The sequence below is a fragment of the Pantherophis guttatus genome, chromosome 3 (genome assembly GCF_059756535.1).
Source record: "Pantherophis guttatus breed Tessera chromosome 3, ASM5975653v1, whole genome shotgun sequence".
NCBI classification, from domain to species: Eukaryota; Metazoa; Chordata; class Lepidosauria; order Squamata; family Colubridae; genus Pantherophis; species Pantherophis guttatus.
The window spans coordinates 70,791,555-70,817,535 of NC_142065.1; the positions used below are offsets into that span (position 1 = coordinate 70,791,555).

The 25,981-nt window shown below is 37.0% G+C and overlaps 1 protein-coding gene across 1 annotated transcript in view; it reads right to left on the reverse strand.

The window, feature by feature from the left end:
- WLS (Wnt ligand secretion mediator) overlaps positions 1 to 23,896 on the reverse strand; it is a 39,599-nt gene extending 15,703 nt beyond the window's left edge. The window contains exons 1-2 of the mRNA XM_034433237.3: positions 23,504 to 23,896; positions 9,584 to 9,856 (exon numbers count right to left, since the gene is read on the reverse strand). Of these exons, the coding sequence (XP_034289128.1) occupies positions 9,584 to 9,856; positions 23,504 to 23,609 (379 nt within the window). The 5' untranslated portion in view covers positions 23,610 to 23,896. The remainder of the gene's footprint in view (positions 1 to 9,583; positions 9,857 to 23,503) is intronic.
- Positions 23,897 to 25,981: the final 2,085 nt, after the last annotated feature.

The window sequence follows — 25,981 nt, forward strand, 5'->3', positions numbered from 1 at the left end:
ACAATAAATAAAAGAACCTATTACTACAATTAGGTGATACCACACTTCAAATGCCCATTGGAAGACTCCTATTTCTAACTTTTTCATGTCAGAATCTATTGAACCTCCAACAGGAGGATGATTCTAGAGACCTGGTTTCCAGGCTTCAACCTGCCCAATTTTTTGAAAATCAGGAATTACTAGCTGGTTCTTCTAGTTAGTATGACTGAATCTAAAGGGCTGACTCCAGTGGAGAGATGCAGTCCTGAAAGTGACTTGGAGTAAAATTATAAAGAGCTTTACAGGTTAAAGACAGGAACATAGAAAACAGATGACAGAAAAAGACCCATTGAGTCTGCCTTTGAGTTTTTGTTTCTTTGTTCTTTTTCTAATTAATTTATTATTTCAATTATTTTTTAAATTTGTATTTATTTTTCATTATTTTTCATTATATTTAATTACTTATTTATTTTTATTTCTTTGTTGGATGATAAGATATTTGTTTATCCAGTATTAAACAGCACAAATGTATTAGACAGCCAATGTAGGGCCTGCAATTCAGGTATAATACGATCCCACTGAGCACCTAGTTCACTGCAATCTGCCCTTCCAGGTGGTCTTTAAACACAGCTCTATGTGTACAGCACATTGCAGTAAGCTAAGCAGGTGATAATTGGGGCATGGGATTTGGCTAAGAGTTTTACATCATGACTTTGGATGGTGCTGGAGATGCTGTCAAAGTCTTATCCCAGTGCCCGGAAGCTATGAGGATCTGGGTGGAACAGAATAGGCCTCAACTGAATCCCAGCAAGGCAGAACATTGATTTTGTACATCAGGACTTTCCTATGGTCCCAGTAATTCCTTTGAATGGAGTTTCATTACTGCAGAAACGGATTGCAGAAGAATCAGAGAAGGATGCCAAGTTGCCATTTGCAGCCTTAACTGGGATGTGAATACCTTGCTACAATACCCCCATCACTACCCACTTAGACTACTGCAATGTCTACTTCCTGAGAGATTATAGGTAAAACAACAAAACCCCTAGACCAGTGATAGTGAACCTTTTTGGCACTGAGTGCCCAAACCGAAATGCGCGTGCATGTGCGCGCACTGAAGTGCTGAAAACCCAAAGACCAGCTATTTTTTGGCCCATTTTCAGGCACTCCAGGGCCCACAAAGACCAGCTGGCCGGCACGCATGTGTGCACTGGAAACCAGAAGAGCAGCTGGCAACGACGTGCATTCCCACAGAGAGGGCTTTGCATGCCACCTCTGGCAAATGTGCCATAGGTTCACCATCGCGGCCCTAAACAGTGTCCAGTGTCTAAAGACACAAGTAAGAGCCCACTAACTTACGGTTGACTCAGTCTTCCCACCTTCTGAGGTTGATAAAACGAGGACCCAGATTGTTGGGGGTAATATGCTGATTCTGTAAACAGCTTAGAGAGGGCTGTAAAGCACTGTGAAGTGGTATATAAATCTAAGTGCTATTGCCAAGTAGAATCAAGATTCTTGTTAAGTGGCTTTAATGGCAAAACGTTGTACTAACTGTTCACAGCAACCAGGTGGTAACGCTACAAGGTGGTTCTTCCCAAAAAAGGAATTAGTCGCCTAGCAATGGTCTGCTGGGCAATTATTGTCAATGCAGCAAACGTTCCATCTTTTATATTGCTATGGAAGATGTCCAAACTGACAGCAACAGTGCTTGAGCAAACTGTTCTGTAGATGATGGGGTGCTCAAGAATCTGATGCCCTCTCCATGACCAAAGGCAAGGGTTAATTCCTGTCTAAATAAAGAATAGAGAAAATTGATGCGAGCCCTTCAAGGTAGGCTTGGTCAGGAATTGGATACCACAAAAACTACCAGAAGTCTATTGTTGAAGGGTGTAGTAACACAGTTTTGAAAGCCTGATGATTTTTTGTCTTCCCCTCTTATGTCAAAGTGTGTCTGATGTAAGAGCAAGTTTCGTTTTCACTCCCTCCTGTCTTCCAGGGCTAAGCTTTATGGTGGTTGAATTTCTTCTTCAAGGTTATCTCTGTATTTCTCTCTACTTACCGAGAATCTCAGCTTCACTTAGGTACTTTTATGCACTAAAAACAGCATAAACTAACAGTGTCGTATCATTCACAATGTTTATTTCCAGTCCGCAGTTGAGTAAGAACTTCTCTAAAGCTCTTCTTTTCTACACATCTGTTACCATTTCAGAGTTATAATTTTATTGGGATTACATGGAGAGACGCTCATCTAGAATGCTGGGAACGGGTGTGGAAGGGCTTTGTGGTTCAGACCAGCTATTTATAAAGTACTTGAAGGTGTTTCTTTTTTCTATGGTGCACCATCCTTTTCCAGTTACTTTTCTATTTTGCAATAAGCACAAACTGTATATTTCAGATTTAAATGCAAATTCCTACATTAAAGTCCATCCATTCTGTTTTATTGTGCACACTTTTAGTGGCACGTAAAAGTGTGTGAGCCCTTTTGAATTTTCAATATTACTGCATAAATGTGACTTCTAAATGCAAAGAAAACTTATCCACAAATCAGTACACAAGAAAGACATCTGGATGGTATCTGAAACATCATTTGATCAACCTTCTTTCTGGGAAGTGGCCACCCAGACACAGCTTAAACCTAAGTTAAAAAGCTATCTCTTCTGTTAGATGTGAAAATATCTGTGTTGTCAGGAATCTCTTCCTATATTTGCTTCTAAATAATTTTGTTGGTAAACATCCTGGCATCTTATCCTCTGATGTTACAAAATAAGTGATAGTCTCTCTAGAACATACATGTATGTACAGTATATATATTTGTTTTCTTTCCTTTTCGTAGGCTTTATGTGTATTTCTCTTTAGCCAGGTTCTTCCTACATAAACCAAGATTTTTATGCAGCCCTAGTTCAGTGAAATCACAATCCACTAGTTTCTAGGCTTTTTTTTTCCCTGGCAGCCAGCAAACACTCTGCTGCCCATTGGGAGATTAAGGAGACTAAGATACACTCTGCTAGATAGTCTCCTTAGTCTCCCAATGGGCAGCAGAGTGTTTGCTGGCTGCCAGAAAAAAAAAGCCTAGAAACTAGTGGATTGTGATTTCACTGAACTAGGGCTGCATAAAAATCTTGGTTTACATAGGAAGAACCTGGCTAAAGAGAAATACAGTATATATATTTATATCTATATGTATCTATCAATATTCTTTTTTTAAACTGGATGCCAGAACAGGTTAGTCTTACAACTGAGGTCTGCTCCAAGTGGAATATAAAGGTAACTAACACTTACCATTAATTGGATACTCTGCTTTGGTAGAGAAGTCTACATGTCTTTCATAATTTTATTATAATTTTCCAGTTCCCATCCCTTGATTTCTTTCTTTAAATAGTAAATGAAGGGCATAGATGCACAAGCCCCTGTTGTGTGATTTTGTTGTTTTTGTTCTTAGCATCAACAATATTTGAGAGAATATAATAGAAATCTGGGATGCTAGATTAAATAAGTAACAGAAGGTGACTCTGCAATTCCAGACATGTACAATCATGACAGTCAACTCTCACAAAGCAAGCCCCATGTTGTTAAAGTAAAATAGCAAACTGCCCTCTGAATTTAGTCTAAATTATTGAAGCAAGAAAATTGGAACTACTGAAAATACAATTACAGAAATAATGAATAAAATAACGCTAAAGTCTTTATTTCTTGAAAAGATAACTTTCCAAACATTTTACAATCTTGTTTTGGAATTATCCTTTTTTAGCCATGCCCAAATAGGGGATTTCTTTTGTAGAAAATTGGGATTCTCTCTTTAGTCTGTCTGGCACTTCTCCCCACTTTAGTTCTGCTTCATGTTCCCATCTAGTCAAATGTCAGGTTCCTGCATACAAGTATTTCCTTTCAGAATTCCATCCACTGCCTGGATGACTAAGCTCTTTCAGCAGCTGTGTTATTACTGGAAGACAGTCAATATTTTTCACACAGTGTATTTGTTTCGTGGGATTTGTGCAAAATGTGACTTGGTGCTGCATCAGAACAAAAACTGAAATCAGTTTGGCGACCTCAAAATAAGAAAATAAAAGAGGCTCCCAAATATTCAAGAGTTACCACTATTTAAAATTATGTGTTAGTCACTTCTATGAGATAAGTGGTTTCCTCCAGTTTTTTTTAAAAAAGTATCGTATTGACAAAGACTGCAAAGAGATAATAATGTATGACACTTGGAGTTAGTGAGTTGGGCAACCACATAGAGAGGGGGGGGGGGGGAGAATATTCCAATGATTGCCAAATGTAAAATATAATATGTATAGTAAAATCAAGGTTAAATTCTAGGGCCTCTTTCTCCTGCTCATGAGGTGTAGCTTCCCACTTTGGGGCAGTAGGAACAATTTCTATTTATGTCTTATTACAGTACTGTAACAGACTACCTGGGTCTTAAATCAATTTGCTTCTGTCCTTGCCAGAACAAGCTCTCACAATGACCTAGCTTCATTTCAAGAAGTTGCTCGTTCTTCTGCTTAATACTTTAAAAAAAAAGGGGGGGGGAATATTCTGCTGAACAATCTTTTTCTTTGTGTCAATCTAATGCTTGCACAAAGATAATTGATTCATGTATTTAAATATTACACTAATTTTATTCATAGCAGTAGTTAAGTGAAATACAATATTTAGCCAGAAGAAAGACTTAATTTCCATAAGCCTGCATAATAAATAATATCCAGGGGAAAGAAAAACACAGCACTCTCCAAGGTCACAAACAGCTTGTAAGATGTATTTTAGAATTTGCATTATCTGGAACACACACATCCCAATATTTTTGAAGAAATCCTACCAAGAATCAGATTTTAGGTCACCATCAAAAAACTTCTGCTCATCAAATGATGATTTTTTTAAGAACTCAACATTATTACTCACATCATTGCTGAATTTCAGCACTATGCAAAATAAACAAAACCCAGGAATTAAATTTAGGTAGACTGGTGACTTTAGTTTCCCATCATATTCATTTTGTGACTCAAATCAGCCCAGGGGTACTGGCCAAAGGAAGCAAGTGGACTGAGTCACGTAAGTGAGTCAGTGAACCCATTTTTATTCCATTGGTGTCCCCCAGGAATGTTATATGTTCCTATACACACACCCTCTCCAAATCTTAATGTCAAATGCCAAAATAACTCTGCCCACCAGGAAACAATTGGAAGCAAAAAATTGTGGCAGATATTTTAGGACTAGGTTTCTGATTGCATTGCCTAAGAATAGAAAAAAAAAGACAAAGAGAGAGAGAGGGAGAGAGAGGGAGAGAGAGAGGAAATGTATTGAAAGCCAGGTTAGTAAAGGATTAGGGAGAAAAAACAGATACAGGAATGCAAAGAATGTTGTACAGCCTTATAGATAACAGAATCTGTATGCATCCTCTGGCTCCTCTTGAATCTTACTAAAATTAGAAGACTACTGAATTATGTGTAAAAAAAAAAAGTGAACTCACATATTGCTAATACAACTATCCCGGATCAAAAACTTCAATCCTATCAGAGAATAACATTGTATTTAATATTTATTTCCTAAAAGCACTCCAGTAGATGGTTTGGCTAAAAAAAACCCCACCCATTTAATTTTGGTTATCATAGTCAAATCATCAAAATTAGGCAGCCTATTACATATTATGTAAACTAGGGCATTTACCGTATTTTTCGGAGTATAAGATGCACCCGCCCCCCCAAAGTGGGTGAAAATTTTGGTGTGTCTTAAACAGCAAATGTTGCGGCGGGGGAGAGGTGGTGTGGCACTGATCAGCTGTCCTAGAATGGGCCATGGTGGCGAAAGGGCCATGGCAGCAGCAAACGACCTGCGGCAAACAGCCTGTGGAGGCGGCAAATGGCTGACAGTAAATGGGCTGTACTGATTGGGCTGCAGCAGCATTGAATGGGCGGCAGCAAACAGGCAGCAGCGACGGATGGGTAGTGGCGAATGGGCCCCGGCGGCGGCGAACAGGTGGCAACAAATGGACCAGATAATACCGGATGGATGCTAGGAGGCAGAGGCAGAATTTTTTTTTCTTGTTTTCCTCCCCAAAAAAGGTAGGTGCGTCTTATAGTCTGGAGCATCTCATAATCCGAAAAATACGGTAGATAAATATGCACTTTCCTTTTATATTTTTTTAAAATGCATCCCAAGCCAATTCACAGCATGGTAACAAAAGTACATCAGAAATATAAAATGAACAATTAGAATCATTTAAAATCTATGATAAATCTAAATAAATTTCTGCTTTGGAAATCTGTAAACTTTCAACTTGACTCACACATTATCATATTTAAGTTGTAATTATGAAGAATTTACCAATACAAAAAACAAAGTGTTGTAATAACAGAGTTCTAGTCCAACCTCCTGCACAGAGTCAAGCATCTGAGGACAGGACAAGAAGCAATGGATGGAAACTAATCAAGGAGAAAGGCAACTTAGAACTAAGAAGAAATTTCCTGACAAGTTACAACAATTAATCAGTGGAACAAATGCCTCCAGAAGTTGTGAATGCTCCAATACTGGAAGTTTTTAAGAAGAGAGCAGGGAATTGGACTAGAAGACCACCAAGGTCCCTTCTAACTCTGTTATTCTGTAACCTAGTTATGTATTTCCAATCCAGGCCAATTGGGAATGTGGTAGAATTCCTGTCCTGAAAGCTGTCAGGATCTAGGGTGGAAAAACAAGGTCAAATGAAGCAAGATTCAGAAACCTTCTGATTCTGGGATGATATGATCTTTGGATTTTAATTGGGTTGTGTTCTCTCACCGAAAATAGACCTACAGTTTGGATATCCTCCTTGATTCATAACTCTTGGTGAAAAAGCAGATGGAGATCACAGCCAAAAGGGACTGATACAATTTCTTAGCTCTTATTGCATTTTGTAGTATTTACATTGGTTGTGTCAGTTGATTCTTGTGTACTGCTTATATGTCCTTCAAGACTGAAGCAGCATATAAATTTTATAAATAGATGAATACAATAGATCCTGAAGCCACAACTTGGTATCCTCTTAAATCTTCCAAATGACATATGTTCTTAGAGGGCTCCTATGATGGGGAAGCTTGACATTAAAAAATCCCCTCTATGGGAGTTTTGCAAGCACAGTCAGCAGCATGGACTTTTTTCAATTGGGCTAGTTGAGCGTTTACGTCAAGTCCAAATCCCCTTTCTACTATAGCTCTATAGATATGCTGGTGAATGGCTGTCAAGGTCTACAGTACATCTTCAAGAATGGAAGTTACATAATAACCAAGCACTTCCTGGCCAGTACTGAGTACAGACAATGTTAAATTTCTATAGTTAAGATAAAAAGCTAAAGCCACTTTCAAACAATCAAACTCACTGCCAACTATTACCTAATGTTAATGCAAATTAGTAAAGGATAAGGATTAGGAAAAGCAACATACTGGATGATGATTAAAGCCTACAAAAAGGCTGTTAAGAATAAATTCTGGCTTGGAATCAGGCCAACTGATACTTTCATTTGCCATCTAGAAATGGCACAGACAAGGCAGAAATATATTCACTCAAATTAGAGAGGAAAAGCAAGCCAAGAATGATCTCAAATGACTTTCACCTTCATGGCTATTGACTGCAGAAACAAAATCAGTCAGAAACGAAAACTTCTGATATCAGATGAATTTGGAAGGAATGATTATTTTGGCCAGCATTAGCTGCAGACTATCATTTTTTAAACAATTATTATCCTGATTAATCTTGCTGGCACCCTCATATTCCTTGCAAGTTTTAAAAGGAAATCCCACAAAAATCTCAGTGTTCACTGAACTGAATTAATTTGAAATTAAAGTAGCTGTTGAATTTTAACCTGTATTATCATGTGTAGTTCTTTAATGTTTCATATATTCCTGGAAAAATATGCAATTGTTAAGACAAAGATTGTATGTATGTATGTATGTATGTATGTATGTATGTATATCTTAAGTTAAATCACTACACATATTGTGTTACTAGTACTAAATCTTGAAAGGCTTAATTTACTATAAACTCTACTTGGAATATTTATATATTTAGTTAATTGGATAGAATATCAGCTTCTAACACCATCATGTCAATTCAAAGATTATAGAGTACTGTTTGTGGAAAACCCATTTTTATCCTTTTGCTTATGTTAAAACTGATATTATGGAATAAGCCAGTTAAAATTCATAAAAAGTCTGTTATTTGGATCATCTAAATTGATACTGTGATTTAATGAATGATAATGAGGTTTTATTACTCCAATTGAAGAGAATATAACAGGGTTGAACTGTGAAGCCCATGGTGCTGATAATGCTACCAAGTCAGGTCTGCAAACAAATAACCAAGCTCAGAGAGTATAAAGGACTTGAGTTTTTATTATACCAGTATTCTATATTATAGAGAAAATACATTAAAAAAAACTGGCAATATTTTATAATTTCTGTTACATATTGATTTGAATCAGTGGCATTTCTATTGCAGAAACACCTTATAGGTAGTCCTTGATTTATAACAATTCATTTAGCGACTGTTCAAAGTTACAACAGCACTGAATAAAATAATTTATGACCATTGTTCACACTTATGACCGTTGCAGCATCCCTATGGTCACATGATCTAAATTCAGATGCTTGGCAACTGATTCGTATTTATGAGTGTTGCAGTGTCTTGGGGTCATGTTTTGTGACCTTCTGTAAAGCAAAGTTATGGGGAAGTCAGATTTATTTAACAACCATGTTACTAACTTAACAATTCAGTAATTCACTTAACAACTGTGAAAAGAAAAGTTATAAAACTCATTTAACAAATGTCTTGCTTAGCAACAGAAATATAGTTGAGGCTCATTTGTGCTCATAAATTGAGGTCATAAATTCCTGTATTTATTAGGAATGATTACTAAATGTTATGAGACTAAAAAAATTAGTTGTTATAAATTAATTGTCAATAAATTAATTCTATATGGAAATATTAAATATTGCCTGGAATAAAGAACTGGAGACCCCCCATTTTATCTATACAGTGAGAGATAGTCTTAATGTATGAAAAAAAAATCAATTGATTTAAACTATGACTTACTGAAAAAATGTATTTCAAATTTACTTTACATATATTAATCTGAATTGGGAGAAATATTTTAATATTATCAGATATCCTTGTTATTTTTAACAGTTGTATATATACTGATGGTTGGATAATAGGAATGGGTTTTCCGTATCCTCCTCATTTCTAAGAGATTGAAAAAGCAGATTATATATGGACCATTATAATGAAATTATAGATGACCAGGCTGAGCTTGAGGGGAGGTCAAGCATGTCATCACTCTCAAGTTCCTTCATGCCCTCAAGAGATCTAAGTCCAGCTCACCTTGAATTCCATTTATTCTTATCAAGAGTCCAAAATGACTGCCAATTCATTTTGACTGTTAGCAATTCAGATTCTTGTAAAAAATGAGTTAGCGTGCAATAAACCTGTATTCATTTGAACCACTTTGGCTGCTCATTTCCTGCGCTTGACAGAAATATAGCCACTCTTCACTGAAATTTTGGACACTAATTTCCAATTCCATTTATTTACAGTTATTCCATTAACTTTCATTAACTTAGAAATGCCTTTTGCTACTTACTAATTTGGTTGTTACTCTTGAAAGCAATGTCCATATGCAAAATGCAGAGAATAAATTGGAACCAGGGACTCATCTCATTCTTGGGAAGTGGTATGTGAATGGCAAACACAATGTTATTTGCTTCTATTTGTCTGTTCACAGCTTCATCCAAGTCTCTGAGTTTATTACACTGGTCAGGTCCCCACGGTATAAACCATTTGGTCTTATGATGGTCTTTCTGCAAGTCTATGCACTTTGCCGCCATATAAGGCACAGCAGCAGTAGGGTCTGGAGCTGAAAAATAAACAAACAAACAAAATTCATACATAAGCATTTTAGCATTCACAAAATACACAACAAAAAAAAAGCTCACTGTCTCTCAGCCCAACATAATTTACAGGGTTGTTGCGAAAGGGGGGAGGGGGGGAGAGAATGGGACAAAATGAAGGAGTACCATGAAAATTGTTCTGAGCTCCTGAATGAAACAAGAAATAAATCAAATCAATATGGCCGTGTACAAAATAACATTACTTAAATATTCAATTTACCAAAAATGTTTCGTATAAAACATCAATGTTACAGGATGAAAAAAGCAAACTATTCACTGACTGAAATTTCACACTAATCTAGATAGATTTCTTGATCTTTCTATTTCTGTGAGTGGTGTCATACACCAGTCCACATAATTTGTACATTCAACGTAATTTGTTGAATAATGCAAATAGCTCAATTCACACAAAGCATCAAGCCCTCCCCCCCAAAGTATCTTGATTTAGTGCAAACTTGGCAAAAGGAGCTGGACTAGTAGGCTACAAAAAAATGTTGACAGGCAGGTCTCTGCTCTTAGAAGTCTCTAAAAAGGCAAAAGGGAATTGTAAATACCTATCACCTATATTTAGTGACCAAGCTTAGCCAGAAACTGTAAATGACTCAAAGACTTTGTTATATATATAAAAGCTCCATCTTTTTCCATTTATTATTCCTTTTGGTGTCCATGAAAGTTTCTAGTGCAATAATAGGCTAATAAAGCAATATTTATTAAAGTATTAATAAATGGCTTAGGGCCGGGGTATCTGCGAAACCGCCTTCTGCCGCCAATAGCCTCCCACCGACTGGTTCGCTCGCACAGAGAGGGCCTCCTCAGGATGCCGTCAGCTAGACAGTGCCGGCTGGCGACCCCCAGGGGGAGAGCCTTCTCTGTGGCAGCACCTGCCCTCTGGAATGACCTACCCCCTGAGATACGCACGATATCAGACCTCCGGACTTTTCGTCGGGCCCTGAAAACACACTTATTCCATCTAGCCGGGCTGGCTTGATCCCATCCTCTCAGTTTTAATTGAATTCGGTTTTAATTGGGTTGTTTTAAATCTTGGGCCGAAATTATTTAATTGTTTTTTAAACTGTTTTTAAATTTTATATGCAATGTTTTATCTTGGCTGTACTCCGCCCTGAGTCCCGCAGGAGAAGGGCGGTATAGAAATAAAATAAAATAAAATAAAATAAAATAAAATAAAATAAAATAAAATAAAATAAAATAAAATAAAATAATAAAATAAAATAATAAAATAATAAAATAAAATAAAATAATAAAATAAAATAAAATAATAAATAAAGTGTTAAATTATAATATGTATATAAATGTATTTATGAGTGTATTATCACACCTATCTAATTCAACAATATGCAATATGCAAGGCAAAGCATAGAGGTAACCTGCAATCCTACAATTTATAAGCCATTTTCTCCTACTGACAAGAGACACCCCCAGTAACACTGATATGACAAGCTACTGTATATAAACCGAGAGCAAACCCCACCCCCATCTAGCACTGAAGATGTTTGTTAATTGGGCAACAAAACATCTTCAAGAAGCCCATCAAGCTCAGAGAGCACCAAAGACTCCATAGACCAGAGGTGTCAAACTCGCAGCCCACAGGCTAGATGCGTCACGTGCTGGCCCGCCCGTGCCCGGTTTAGCGAAGGGGGAAAAAAATCCCGACATGTCACGTGACGCCATGATTTGACACCCCTGCCATAGACAGATATTATTGGAATTCAACCTAGCTGCATCAAGATGAGTGAGGCACCCCTTACCTATGGATCCAATACAATATAATGAAAAAAAAAAGTAATTTAAGTGATTTAATCTGCTGCTAAATCTATTCAGGTCAGATTTCAGAATCACATAACACAACAGAATAAGGTTGTGGCTTGCCACACAAAACACCAATGTGTCACCAAAATGACAATTATTTCCTACACAGTCTGCTTTTTGTTTTGTCTTATAGTGCACATACTTGTATCACTACTCAATTAGCCGGTCTTTTAATCCTGCTCATCAAGCAGTGACCTGCTCCAATGAACCAAATGAATCTCCCTGGGCCTCTTACCAACTAGAGATCTCTTCTTGTCTGATAGTGGATTATACAAATTTATTTTACAGTATGATGAACAAGCTCTTAAATACCTGAAGCCAAATCATAGACATCCCACTGGGAAAAAATTTATTCTATCTCTTTCTCTCCCTCACTGACAAAGATATACTGCCTGTGATTGGCTCAGTTACTAGTTTTTATTATTAAATGTTACACCTATACTCCACTGAAAAGGAATATATTTTTTAAAAAAATAAGAGTATAACATTGGGCTGTAAGCCCAATGGGTATCCCAACCATCATGCTTCAGACCAGTTTCAACCCTATTTTAAGAACTAAAAGTTTTCATGAGCTAATAGCTATCTACTTTGGTCTTAAAATCACATTTTCAATATTCTATGAATGGAATTTTTCCTTAGTTTTCAAAATAATCTTTTAGCAAAATACCATTTCAGGAGAAAAAAATATTATCCAGAAATTGTTTTCCAAGGCATAGGAAAAACTAAACAAAACTTCCTTTCCTATGAAATCGAAGAACAGGCAGACTGTTTGCAATTTTTTAGAGTTATACCTTGCTTGTTCTGAATCTAATCATATGTCCTTTAGCAGACGGGTAGTTCTCAATTTACAACCACAACTAAGATGAAATTTTGGTTGTATGTCATTGCACTTGCAAGTTGAGGCACTCTATATGATCAGACCCAATTCTCCAACCATTTTTATGGTGTTCATTAAGCAAATGATGTATTTGTTAAGCAAACCAGGCAGTCCTAAATCTGAATCCACTCTCCTGAATGTGCATTTTTTGCTGAAATGCTAGTTTTAAAACAATTTATAATTGTGATAGGTCAGCTAAAATGAAGTTTATTTTATAACAGAGAACAGGAGTTAATGTTTTTTGTAGGGCAGGATTTGTTGTTTTTGAGGGCAGGTTATGTGGAATGACCAACATGTCAATACTATCATATTCATTTTGACTTATTTCATCTTGCTAAAAAGGAGAATGAAAAGCGCAACTATGTATGATATAGTCTCAAAAGTTTTAAGAAAAGCGTCTATCAAAGAAGCACACAATATTTCCACAGCTGTTTTGACCCATCAACATATATATTTTTGAACTAAGGAGGTTGAGGGTACATTATCTGCACAACTGCAGACTTAATTTTGCAACTTTTTTTAGCATGAATACAGGCGAGCTTTTGGGATGGAGCTAGTTTTATTCATCTGATAGATGACTTACGAACGAGACAGAGAAAATACAACTTGGTTGATCTTGCTTGTTCTCTTCGAACAATCCGATACTGTCAAACTTGACACTGTCCTGGTATTTTTAAGAACAGTATCAGATAGTAGAAAGTATTCATCATTCCTTTAAACACTGGCAGAGTCAAGAGAGTTTGGGTGGCAGAATGTTATCAATATGCTGACAACACTCAACACATCTTCTCATAGGAGTCAAGAGATGCTGTGCATATTCTGAGCCAGTGCCTGGACCCAGTGTTGTATGGATGAAGCTGAACTGTGACAGTCCTTTTAAATAATTCCAGTACAATAATTGGGAGAGAGTGCATTGCCTCAGAAAGAACGTGTATGTAGTTCAAGGTTTTGAACTGAACATGGAAGCCCTTCATTTGGGATTGGAACACTTGACAAGATCACCATCCTCATCACAGGCTGGGGTAACTGTTATCAGCACGTGTTCAGTTGCATATGACAAAGATTATAATTTTGCACTTATTCTGCAGTAACTAAATCTGCTGTAGTGATGTACAGCCCCTAAGCCATAGCTCTTGAAGCAAACCTCTCCATAAAAAGCACTATCTGCTTCCCAATTTTTTAAATGTATATCTACAGATGCTTAAGAGTAAAATGTTTGGCTTTTTTCACCTGACTCTAATGACATAAATGACAGATCACTGATTAATGACTGAAATAAAACTGAATTGACAGCCAATGCTGCCTTAGAAACTGGGGTGACTTAGACCCTTCCTTCCCACTCCCGTTCAGTTTAGAAGTGGATGGCTTCTGGTGCTGGGGAATTTTTCCTTGAAAGAGAGTTGTTCTGCAGTCTTAAAAGAGGCAGTGGTTGCCCATTTATGGCATGGAGCTGGGTTATTTGAAGGACTGCTGGGGATATCTACCCATCCATTTGGTCTGACTGAAATTACGCCATTTGGTGGGGCCCAGGATGAAAGTATTTTCTGTTCTCTTGGCTACATCAATCTATTTCAAGGCACTGCCACCAGCCCTGGGGATTTTTTAGGTCTGGCCAAGAGTCCTTGCAACTGTTGACTTATTATTGGTAAGCTGAGTTTTATTCCAGCTGTGGATCATCATATGCATGCTGCTATTTGTTGTTTTTATGCTATTTTAATTGTTAGCTACTCTGAGTCATAAACTTGAGATAGGTGGGCATATAAATTGAGTTAATATAAATATGTGAAAGCATATAATATACAGTTGCAAGAAAAAGTATGTGAACCCCTTGGGATTACGTGGAGTTTTGCATGAATTGGTCATAAAATGTGCTCTGAACTTCATCTAAGTCACAACAATAGAAAAACACAGTCTGCTTAAAATAATACTACACAAACATTAGATGTTGCCATGGTTTAATTGAACATAACATGTAAACATTCACAGTGCAGGGAGGAAAAAGTATGTGAGCCCCTAGCCTAATGACTTCTCCAAGAGCTAATTGGAGCCAGGAGTAAGCCAACCTTGACTCCAATCAGTGTGATGATATTGGATGTGTTGCTGACAGCTGTCCTGCCCTTTAAAAACACACACCTGTTTTGGGTTTACTGGTTTCAAGAAGCACTGTCTGATGTGAACCATGCCTCGCAGAAAAGAGCTCTCAGAAGACCTACGATCAAGAATTGTTGACTTGTATGAAGGTGGAAAGGGTTACAAAAGTATCTCCAAAAGCCTTGAATGTATCCACAGTAAGACAGACTGTCTACAAATGGAGAAAGTTTAGCACTGTTGCTACTCTCCCTAGGCGAGGTCGTCCTGTAAAAATGACTGTATGAGCACAGCGCAGAATGCTTCATGAGGTAAAGAAGAATCCTAGAGTGTCAGCTAAAGACCTACAGAAATCTCTGGCACACGCTAACATTTTTGTTGACACATCTGCAATAAGGAAAACATTAAACAAGAACGGAGTACATGGGAGGACACCACGGAGGAAGCCATTGCTGTCCAAAAAAAATATTGCAGCACGTTTGAAGTTTGCAAAAGAGCACCTGGATGTTCCACAGCACTACTGGCAAAATATACTGTGGACAGATGAAACCAAAATTGAGTTGTTTGGGAAGAACACACAACACTATATGTGGAGAAAAAAAGGCACAGCACACCAACATCAAAACCTCATCCCCATTGTAAAACATGGCGGAGGGAGCATCATGGTTTGGGGCTGTTTTGCTGCCTCAGGGCCTGGACGGATTGTTGTCATTGATGGGAAAATGAATTCCAGAGTTTATCAAGACATTTTGCAGAAAAATGTACGACCATCTGTCCGCCAACTGAAGCTCCGCAGAGGATGGGTGATGCAACAGAACAATGACCCAAAGCATACAAGTAATTCAACAAAAAAATGGCTTCAATAGCACAGAATACGCTTTCTAGAGAGGCCCAGTCAGAGTCCTGACCTCAAGCCGATTGAAATGCTGTGGCATGACCTTAAGAGAGCGACTCACACCAGACATCCCAAGAATATTGCTACACTGAAACAGTTTTGTGAAGAGGAGTGGTCCAAAATTACTCCAGATCGTTGTGCAGGTCTGATCTGCAACTATAGGAAATGTTTGGTTGAGGTTATTGCTGCCAAAGGAGGGTCAACCAGTTATTAAGTCCAAAGGTTCACATACTTTTTCCTCCCTGCACTGTGAATGTTTACATGTTATGTTCAATTAAACCATGGCAACATCTAATGTTTGTGTAGTATTATTTTAAGCAGACTGTGTTTTTCTATTGTTGTGACTTAGATGAAGTTCAGAGCACATTTTATGACCAATTCATGCAAAACTCCACGTAATCCCAAGGGGTTCACATACTTTTTCTTGCAACTGTAAATATACGGAAGTGGGGAAGGCTTAGGGAGCTTTCTTGAACGGATTCAAAGGACCTTCTTCTGAATAGCCTTCTTCAACCAGAGTTTATTCCAAAATTCAAAATGCAGCAATAGACCTTAGTTTCAATCATTTTCCTTTAAGTCAACTCATAAATAGTAGTCTGTCGGAAACCATGGGGGACACAACTACTGTGACCTAATTAAGCACTAGTGGAGCTAAACATATTCAGGATCTCATTTCAACATTTATGCTATATCCAACCTGATATTAAAACATATCTACAGGAGTTTTGCCCATAATTTTCTACAGCTCCTTCAGTGTTATTTTCTGACCCTTATTCACACTCCTACAAATCCTTTAGAAAAATCTCAATTGCATGGTGTCTACACTGATTAAAGTCTGAAGCCTAGTGACCTCATGTGATGTTAACTGCTCCCATGCTCCAACAGCATTCTCTTTTTCTATTCAATTACCCCCTTCTGAGCAGAGGCTATCACCACCAAATGAGTGCATACAAAGGTCTTCTGCTTCATTACACTAACTCAACAGCAGGATAGGAATAAACAAGCTAATTTATCATCTTTACCTCTCTCATCTTACAAGCCTAGCATCTTTTCTTTTTTTTCTTTCTTCATTTTAATTATCCAGGAACATCAAGCTTGCTAAATTCATAGCATTTAAACCAACCCAGGGCCCTCCAGAAGGATTGGATTATAACACCATCATCCCCAGTCTTTCCCATTTTTACTGGCTAACCAGTTTTATTTATTCTGAAAGTTAGCAGATACTTTTTGCCAGCTTTTGTATAGCAAAGGCTTCATGCCTATATACTCTTTTGTGTAAATGTCACTGAAATTAAAAGATCTGAGTAAACCTATTTAGGATTGTAATTTCATCCCTATGTAACAGATTTTAAAGATATGGAATCTTAAGACTATAACTAAAATAAAGTACATAACTGAATCAATTTGTGGTCAATTAATATGCTTCTTGTTATCAAATGGTTTATTTTTCTCAGATATTTAGAAACAAAGACTACAATATCCAGGTAACAAGGGCAGATTTCAATGAAGCCAAGCCAGCAGCATAATTGAGGGCCTTATTTTCCTAAGGCAGAAGAGCAACCATCTTCTTTATTGCTTCAAGACCAGAGGCACTAAAATCACGGCCTCATGGTTTATGAAGCATCCCAAGAACATAAAATTCCATTAATGAACGTTGAAGGCTGTATGTTCTATCCCAGGTTCTATAAAATGCAGAAAGACCAGGAAAGTGGAGATAGAGCCATTACTATTTGATTTGATTACTATTTCTTCTGTGCTACCTTTTAATTTTATTTTCCCTTGTATTGCTCATGCTAAGGCTACTGCAGAATGGAACAGGCTATAAACAGAAACAAACAAACACACACCCAAGGGAACTAGGCATTAATACAAGAAATGAGACAAGTTGAAATGGTCCATTTCTTAGTAATGGTGAGTTTGTAGGCTTCGATTTAGAAGTGTGGTTGCCAGAACTTAGGCAGGAGCATGTAAGCCTCTAATAAAACTGAGACACAGAAGAATCATATTTCTCTAAGCAAGACAAACATAGCTTGGAGTAGATAAATACAAAAAGAGAAAGAGAACAGCGGCCTATTTATTTCTTGCCAGCAAATAAAATAAATTTTAACATGTAAAAATGAAATTTAAAAGCCTATCAGTTGTGATCATTGGGAGAACTGGCAATTTGCATTCTCACCTTTTGTTTCCTTTAACATACTAGTAATATATCCACCTGCAACATACATATTTTTGCTGACTTTTTATCACTTTTGGAAATATGGTACTGCTAAGGAACAATTTCATTCTTAACTGTAGATTTTTTAAAGCTCTTGCTGTGGAGTTCAGATATGCTGTATCTTGGGTTTGCCAGCTGCAAAATCAATACCAGATACAGAGTAACTATCCTTCAAATAACTCATGCCAAGAGATACAGAACTCGAGAAGTTTTTTAAAATTTTTTTTTACTTAACTAGGAGGATCAAAAGAGGATCAGTATTTTCTCATTTTTGCATCTTTACAGTATACTACAAAATCTTTCAGTGATCCTTTCCCTGGATCATGAGGTAGCACAATCTCTTTAAAACCTTAATAAGGATAAAATATTTCTGAAAGAGCACAAGTGCTGCTAATCATTCTGTGTCACAAATATGATTAGGCATCAAGTTTACCATGGCTAACTGCTTGTGATTATAACTGAAAACCAATTATTTAAATTTTATACTGTAACTTGCTAATTGGCTCATTGCAGCAAAACATGGTTGGGCCTTGCCTAAGCCTTTCTTTTGTCAGTTTTTACTTTTGAAAAGCCATGTGTCTTGCTACTGCAGCCAAGCTATTAAATCAGTTCACAAATAGGTCTAAATAAAAATGATGAGCCCATTGTATTCAAAGTGAAGAGAGCCCATCTCTGAAATAGCAACCAATTTTTTTAGTGAGTTTAAAACATTTGATTTTCAGGTAACAACTGGAACATTGAAATCATTTCTATAGATAGAAAGCATTTCTCATTTCAAAGGCAGATTTCTGCACATGTATCACATTTATGCCTTGAAGGAATGCTAAAGCATCTCTGGTATGTGCATGTAAGCTTTCATCTCAATATAGGCATCACAAAAGTTAGATTTTTAGTTCCAAACAAGCCGAAAGGAATTCTTTGATAGTTATCTCTCTCCTAAATGAATCATAATCCTTAATCCAGGCAAAGAACTTTAATTTAAATAAGGTAATTGTTCTCAATATTTACATTTGCTTTAGATTTATTTTCCAACATGGTTATCATCATTTTGGCTTCCTACCCTCGTTTATCATGACAATTACTTATTTGAGATTAATAAGTTAATGAAGCTGCCATGTAAAAGGCCTTATAGCTGCAAAAGTTTTTAAATCTAATTTTGCAAGCTGTTTCTGAATCTTATTTGCAAGTGAGATCTTAATCTACATCTTCATTGCAAAAAATCTTTTTTAAAAACAACAACAAGCAGCAATAACATTTTACATTCAAATTCAGGAATCTTTTTTTAAATCTTTATGCATATTTCTAGATAACTACAAAGAGAATGATTGCACATAAAAGTTAAGTGATAAAGCACTGCAGAAAGTGCACCTTTTCTAACTGTAAACAAAAAGACAAAACCAAATTCAAATAATGAGTTTAATGCAATCTATGTTCTATCCCACATCTTATAAGGCATTTGCTTCATGATGAGCTAGAATTTGATACCAGTGACTGATTCTTTTTGGCCTTCCCAACAATGGGAGTGGTTAAATAATTATGGACATTCTTTTCATAATATTTTTACTATGATACATCTCCCAAAGAAGCCAGAAATAAGATGCCAAGCTCCCTGGTCCATCTTAGTAGAAATGGAATAAAGCAAGAATGTTGGAAGGTCATGAAAATAGCAGCTGCTTCTGTGGTTAACTATTTCTACCCTTATTTTCCAACCTGGTGCCCTTCAGATATATTGGATCCCAATTACCATAATGCCTGGCTATCATAGCTATTAAAGTTTAAAAAATCAGCAGGTACTAGACAGAAAAAAATACTGTATGTCACAACCACCATCTTTAAATATAGAAGACCACCAAATGAAATTCAGATCTGAAATGTAATACATTCCTGTTCACCACTACAGCATAAACACATTCATGGCATGTTTCACAATAAATTATTCCACAGTAAACAAATGTTGTTACATTAAATTAAGAGCAAACCACATATCTAATATTGATAATCGCCCAGAGTTACCTTGTGGTAAGATGGGGGATCAATAAATTTAATAAAATAACCATTTGGATATAAGATCATCAATAAGCTATAAAGAAGTATCACTAAATGTCCCATAACTGCAGATTCTGAAAAGTATCCCTAGGGAAAGATTAATAGAAAAATACATTTGTGTCCATTCATGTAAGGATGCATCATGAATTGCATTTATTACAAATTGGCAGTATGAATTAAAATGTCATTCATTTCAAATATTCCACATAGCTGGCTCAGTAACTATATTTCTTGTCCAAGGCAGATTTATTGGGTTAGGAACGTCCCATGTAAATGTATGTTTTTCTCCCTCTGCAACTAATATGAGATTTCCTAGCTTCTCTGAATTCACCTTCAAGTTGAGCTCAACTCCTGATGTCTTCATGGACATTGTGATATCCAAATAGTAAATTGTGATTTGAGCGGTCCCTGAAAATAAACATTAACTAATCATCATAATCTGCAATTTAAAAGTGAGGGAATTTCACATTGCATTAGAAGTAGATGGGTACCATATACATGCCAGATCTTTAAAAAAGAAACGGGATTAGAAATGGAATGTCTGAATTAGGGTTTAGATACATGTTAAACAGACAAAAGCAAGACCAACAATTTTAATTAATCAGTTCTGGAAATCACATCACAATAGTGGGATCCATTATTTCAAAATATAATTATAAAAAAAACCAAAAATCCCCCATAGCCCTCCATACCACATCACATTTACAACATTGCCCAGCAACACGAATTCCCAATGGGTACTTTGGTATATTTATATCCTGGTCTATAAAGTAATATGCTTAGGTAATTTGATCATTGACAGATCTAAGAATCAATGATTAATTGGTTACCTTTTTCCACAGAGAGTTGCAAAAATAATAAATCTTCATATTGATGACTATTATGAATATGGATTTTTCAGTAATGGAAACCCCACTGTAGAGTTTCATGCCAGGAAGGCATACCAAATTTGCTCACTCATCTTCTTTAGAAGGCAGATCAACACTGTTTTTCTTTTATTTACAAAAATCTGGGACTGGATGGATAACTGCTGTTTCATTTATCAACTTCCAATTTTTGTAAACTTAATTGCAGAAAAATATGCTTTCCTAACAGTTTTCACTGCCTTTAAATTTGACTAAATTGATTCATAAACTGCTTTGAAAATCTGCTTAGTACAAAAGCAAACAGATCTTTAAAAAAAAAACCTATTTAAACTATTTAAAATGCTTAATTGAACCAAGCTTGTCTTTGAAAAAGATGATGTAATAACAGAAACACATTCTTTGGATGACTCCATATACCACAGAAAAGACAGCTATTGCTTTTTCAAGCTTCAGCTATGACTGTGTTGTAGCTGTATATAGTAAAAGCTTCTATGATTTGGATATAACACTCAATACAGATTTTGCAATGCATTATGGGACATCACAGCAGGAAGTCTGAATACCATATGATTTTGAGTTTATTTATACCATGGGAAAAGAAAAAGGCATGCACACCTGCACATTAAAAAAAAAACACACAGAAGTCACTACTGGAAGTCCTTTCAAAAATATCTAACCATTATATTTACAAAAAAAATGTGCACTCCTGCACCCCCCCAACACAAGGAATCCCTTGAAGCACTGTATTGTATTCCCAAAGATTAAATTCAGTTGTATAAAATGAAGTGCTTTAAAAGTGACTTATAACTTAATACCCAAGACATTTTATCTGTGAAGCTCAATATTCAAAAGAACCACAAACATGCAGATGAATAAATACATCTGTATGAATTTCAGAAGAATGCAAAATTTGAGTATAAAAACAACAACTTTTGCTTCATAGTAACACAATGCATTAGGATACAGTAGATTTTTCCCCCTGCCTCTAAATTATGCCTAGGTAAAATGACTACACAATCAAATTCACAGTGCAAGCATGCTGGTCTGGTCTGAGACAAAAAGCTGGCTGAAATGTGTTGCAACATGTCTGTTTTGTCCATTACAGCTGGTTTCTTGGTGTCTGGCAGACTCACACTGTCTAGTGCTTAGAAAAACCTTAGCAGTATTCAAAGACCTTGCAGCATGCAAAGAATTTCACACTGATAAAGAACAATACCAAAACAGATTTAAGTCACCCTTAACATTTACATCACAAAAACTTTCAATTGTAGGCCATGTATTTAAATGTTTCCATAAAACAGAATGTTTTCCATTTTTCTTGAGAATATTCTTCCAAGATCACCTTTCAAAAGAAATTGCTGAAAGGTGAAATTTGAGCATCTGCAGGGCTGGCTTTTTAAAAGTTCTCTTCTTCTCCTCCCCCCCCCAAATCTGTGAGGCTGTTCCTTATTTTGTTTCTTAAACATAAACAGATTTCCTGGGGAAGCTATTTCTCCTTTCCCCTTGAACTGGCACTGTTTCTCCAGAGAATATTTGGCTAATGGTTTTTAATTTAAAACCAATAGAGAGCTATTATTTGTGAAACAAAATGAAGGGACAAGCCCATCCAGCATATATGTGCTGTAGCTATTTTATCTATGATCCAGTGACATACCAAATTGAATGATTCATGTCTGAGACTAGAAAGTGGATGAGAAAATAGTGGCTCTGGGTCCAAACTGCAAAATAAGCATTAACTAATTAACAATGTGGCTAGCATAGTTTTCATTCTTTTTAGTATTTCCATAGAGGAATTTTAAGACCTGCCTGGGCCTTGAAAATGGGGCAATAAAAGGTTTTACATGTTTGAAGGAAAAGAATTAAGATACCCTTTCCTGTATCCTTAGTTTGTGTTCTCATGTTCCTCATTCTCGTGAGGTAATCTATTAAGATGTTTTATTTTCGTTTAAGGCAGCCAGCAGCATAGATTATGTAGCTGGGAGGGAGAAAGAAACTACCCTCAAAATCACAATGTACATTTCTGAAGCTTTCTCAATAGTCTCACAGAGGAAGTCAAGGCAACATCAAAAGAAGCCACAAGACTTTCAGTGGGAAGGGATGGGGAATTAAAAAGTCAAAAGCAAAACTCTTCTCTCTCCCTGGAGGGGGAAGGCATCCCTGACTCTTTCCTCCTGCACTTCCTCCTCCCATTCTGCTAAACCCTTCCCCGCCCTTAAGAGTCTGAAATCCAATCTAAAGAGAGGCTGCCTAGGCAAAATCACGCAGTGCTCCAGAGAAAAAAAGGAAGAAAGCAAAGACCCATTAAGTGGGATACAATGCCGCAACATGCCTTTCGTGGGCTGGAGCGGTCCCACTTTTTCTTTGAAGGAAATCAGGGCCCTTCTTGCAGCCGAGTTGGAGGAAAGGCGAATTTGGGGGGGGGGGACGCGAGAGAGAGAGAGAAATTAAGAGACTGATCAACTTTTCCACCCCAAGGGGTTTTGCACCAACTGAGTCGCCATGCTTAGAGGTTCATCCTGCCGTTTGTTTCCGTGAAGCAGATCCTAAAGCCGTGGCAAACCTCCCTCTGTCCTAAACTTTTTCGACGCCTCCCTGCTTTCCTTTGCTTGCGGCCCTAGACAGCAGTGGGCACAAAGAGGCCCGTGGCGCGCTGTTTTCTTAACTACAATAGCAGGGCAAATGAGATCATAGAAGCAAGCCAGGGATACAGTAACAAGTATCCAGACAGAGAAAGAGGTGAAGCCCGAGTCGGGGAAAGACGAGGAAGAAGAGGAAAAAGTTTGCTTTTGGAACACTTACCTATCAGACCCCCCACCAGAAAGGCGACGACTTGGAAAATCAGCAAGATCCCGCCAACAATGCAGAGCTTTTTAGTGCTCATGTTCTCGATAATTGCCCCAGCCATTTTTGCAGTGTTTTCTCTCCTGCACTCTATGCGACGGCGACGGCGGCGGCTGTAAAAGTTAAAGCTGCAAAGGAATGGGAAGGAAGAGAGGAACCTCAGGACTGATTGCCCGGGAAAGCCCGGACCTGTCTCCCTCCCTACCGGGAGCTGTGATTGTAGCCGGCCCTCGAGTGCATGTGGCTGCTTTAAAGGAGCAGGAAAGCGAATCACATGATACCCACCTCCCTCCTCCTCCTCTCTCCCCTTCAGCTATTCAGCAGCAATTGGTGTCAGTCTCACATAGGAATGGGGAAAAGCCGAAGAAAGGCTGCTTAAATTAACAACTTGAAGGGAGACGGATGGATTCCCATAACTCGAGAAGATCTCGCAATTTTGTTTCCCAGGACATCATCTAGTGAATTCTGGAATGATAGTCACAAGACAACGTCTTGAAAAGGTCTAACAGATTTTGGAAAAATAGAGGCAGGAACGATGAAAGTAATTTTAAAAATTCATTTATTTTTAAGGCGCTGAAAGTGGGAAATACTTTGAAACTTTTCCCCATGGTCAACTGTCTTTCATTTCCTTTTTTTTAAAGATCTGTTTTTCACACGCTTGCGTTAAAGCAAAAATCATTCCTGTTAACTGTTTACAATTTAGAAGCCTGAAGAGTGGGGAATGAACAAAAATCATTTATCTAGTCTCTTATCTGTTATGAATTCAGCTTGAATTAGTAGATCCAGCTTTCCAGGAGCCTTATTGTGCACTAGGGCATTTCCAAACTTTCAAATTCTAAACACCAAATATAAGAAATCTAAATGCCTGGGAAGCACTCCTGGACAATGTCATATAGGGGATAAATGAGACAACAAATGCTTGCCTAAAGTCCCAGATTTCAGAGCTGGCATCCTCTGTATCACATCTGCCTGTCTCACATCTGCCTGTCTCTAATAAAAAAAACTTGTTTGAGGAGATGTTGTGGCTTTGGGAAATTCTTGTTCCACTGAAAAAATTTTTACAATGCCCTTCAGATAAAAAAAAAAAAATTAAAATCCAGGGGTCAAGTTAATGTGGGTGGTACACTTCAATGCAAAAATGATCATTGTTAGAATATTGTGATCTGAAGGGCATTGTAACCTAGTTATAATATACAGGTTAATACTATGTATAGTTTTCATTGCAACATAAATATTAGATCTATATTCAGTTTAGCAGGTGAATTTTCTTTTGAAATTTGAGCCAATGGGGACTGGGAATAAGCATCCAACTTTACTGAAATATCCCTAATATAATCAAGCCAAAACTATCTTGAGTCCATTCTTGCATTTCTTTGCCTTGTCTTACACATTGTTATTCATTGATGTAATTTCTGGAAACCCAGTTGCATTACAACTAGGATTCAGAAATCTTGTCTTTCATGTTTCTTTCTCATCTTGCTACAAAATGCTTGTTCCATGATCAAGAGAGTATATGCCTTTTTATGGACTCTGAGTTCGCCCATTCAAGAGTTTTTGATCTGGAAAGGGATATGTCTGAGCCATTCCTTCCCTTGGGATGTGTGGGGTTGAGAGGCAATCTGCCCACCACCTAAATTTATCCAGTTACTATGATTTTAAATGGGATAGTTTTATCCTGCTGTGTGTGTGTGTGTGTGTCTATATACACACGCACACACACGTGTATATGTGTATGTGTGTGTTATATAACCTTTTTAAATATAACCCACACTTCTTAAAAACTTAAGTAAAACCAATATATATATATTTAATAGTTTTAGCACCATGTCATCTAACATTGGTGCCTCTTTACTGTTATACTAAATCATGCTAAACTAGCTAATTGGCTCTACATGTGAATAAATTTGACAAACCACAGTTTTGCTTCTGAGTAAACAGTCACATATATGCTTAGTATAGTAAACTGAATTGATCATTGGGAATGTTATAATGCCAAATACTCAAGAAATTACAAAATCTAACAGATAAAGTTCAGGCTTAGTCACTCTTCCCACCCCACTCCCTGCCAACTTTCCTCTTATTCATTTGTGAAGCTTCCATTTGGGCAGTAAGAGTCACGTTAAGAGGAAGGATAACTGGAACCCAGCCCTCTATCTAAACATGAATACAAATAGAAGGTGGATGAATCCGGGTACAAAACCTTTCAATATCGACTTCATAATTGTTTCTATTCCTCAGTGCTGTATGTAATTTTAATTCTACTGAATTTATAAGGGTTTTATTTAAAAAATTCAAAGAATCATATTTATAGTTCCAGGCAAACATGTTATTTGCTTGAGTGGAAAAACATGCTTACCTGGAACTATAAATATGATTTATAAGCATATTTTTCCACACAAGCATATCCCACTTAATATAAGAGGACTGGATATCCAG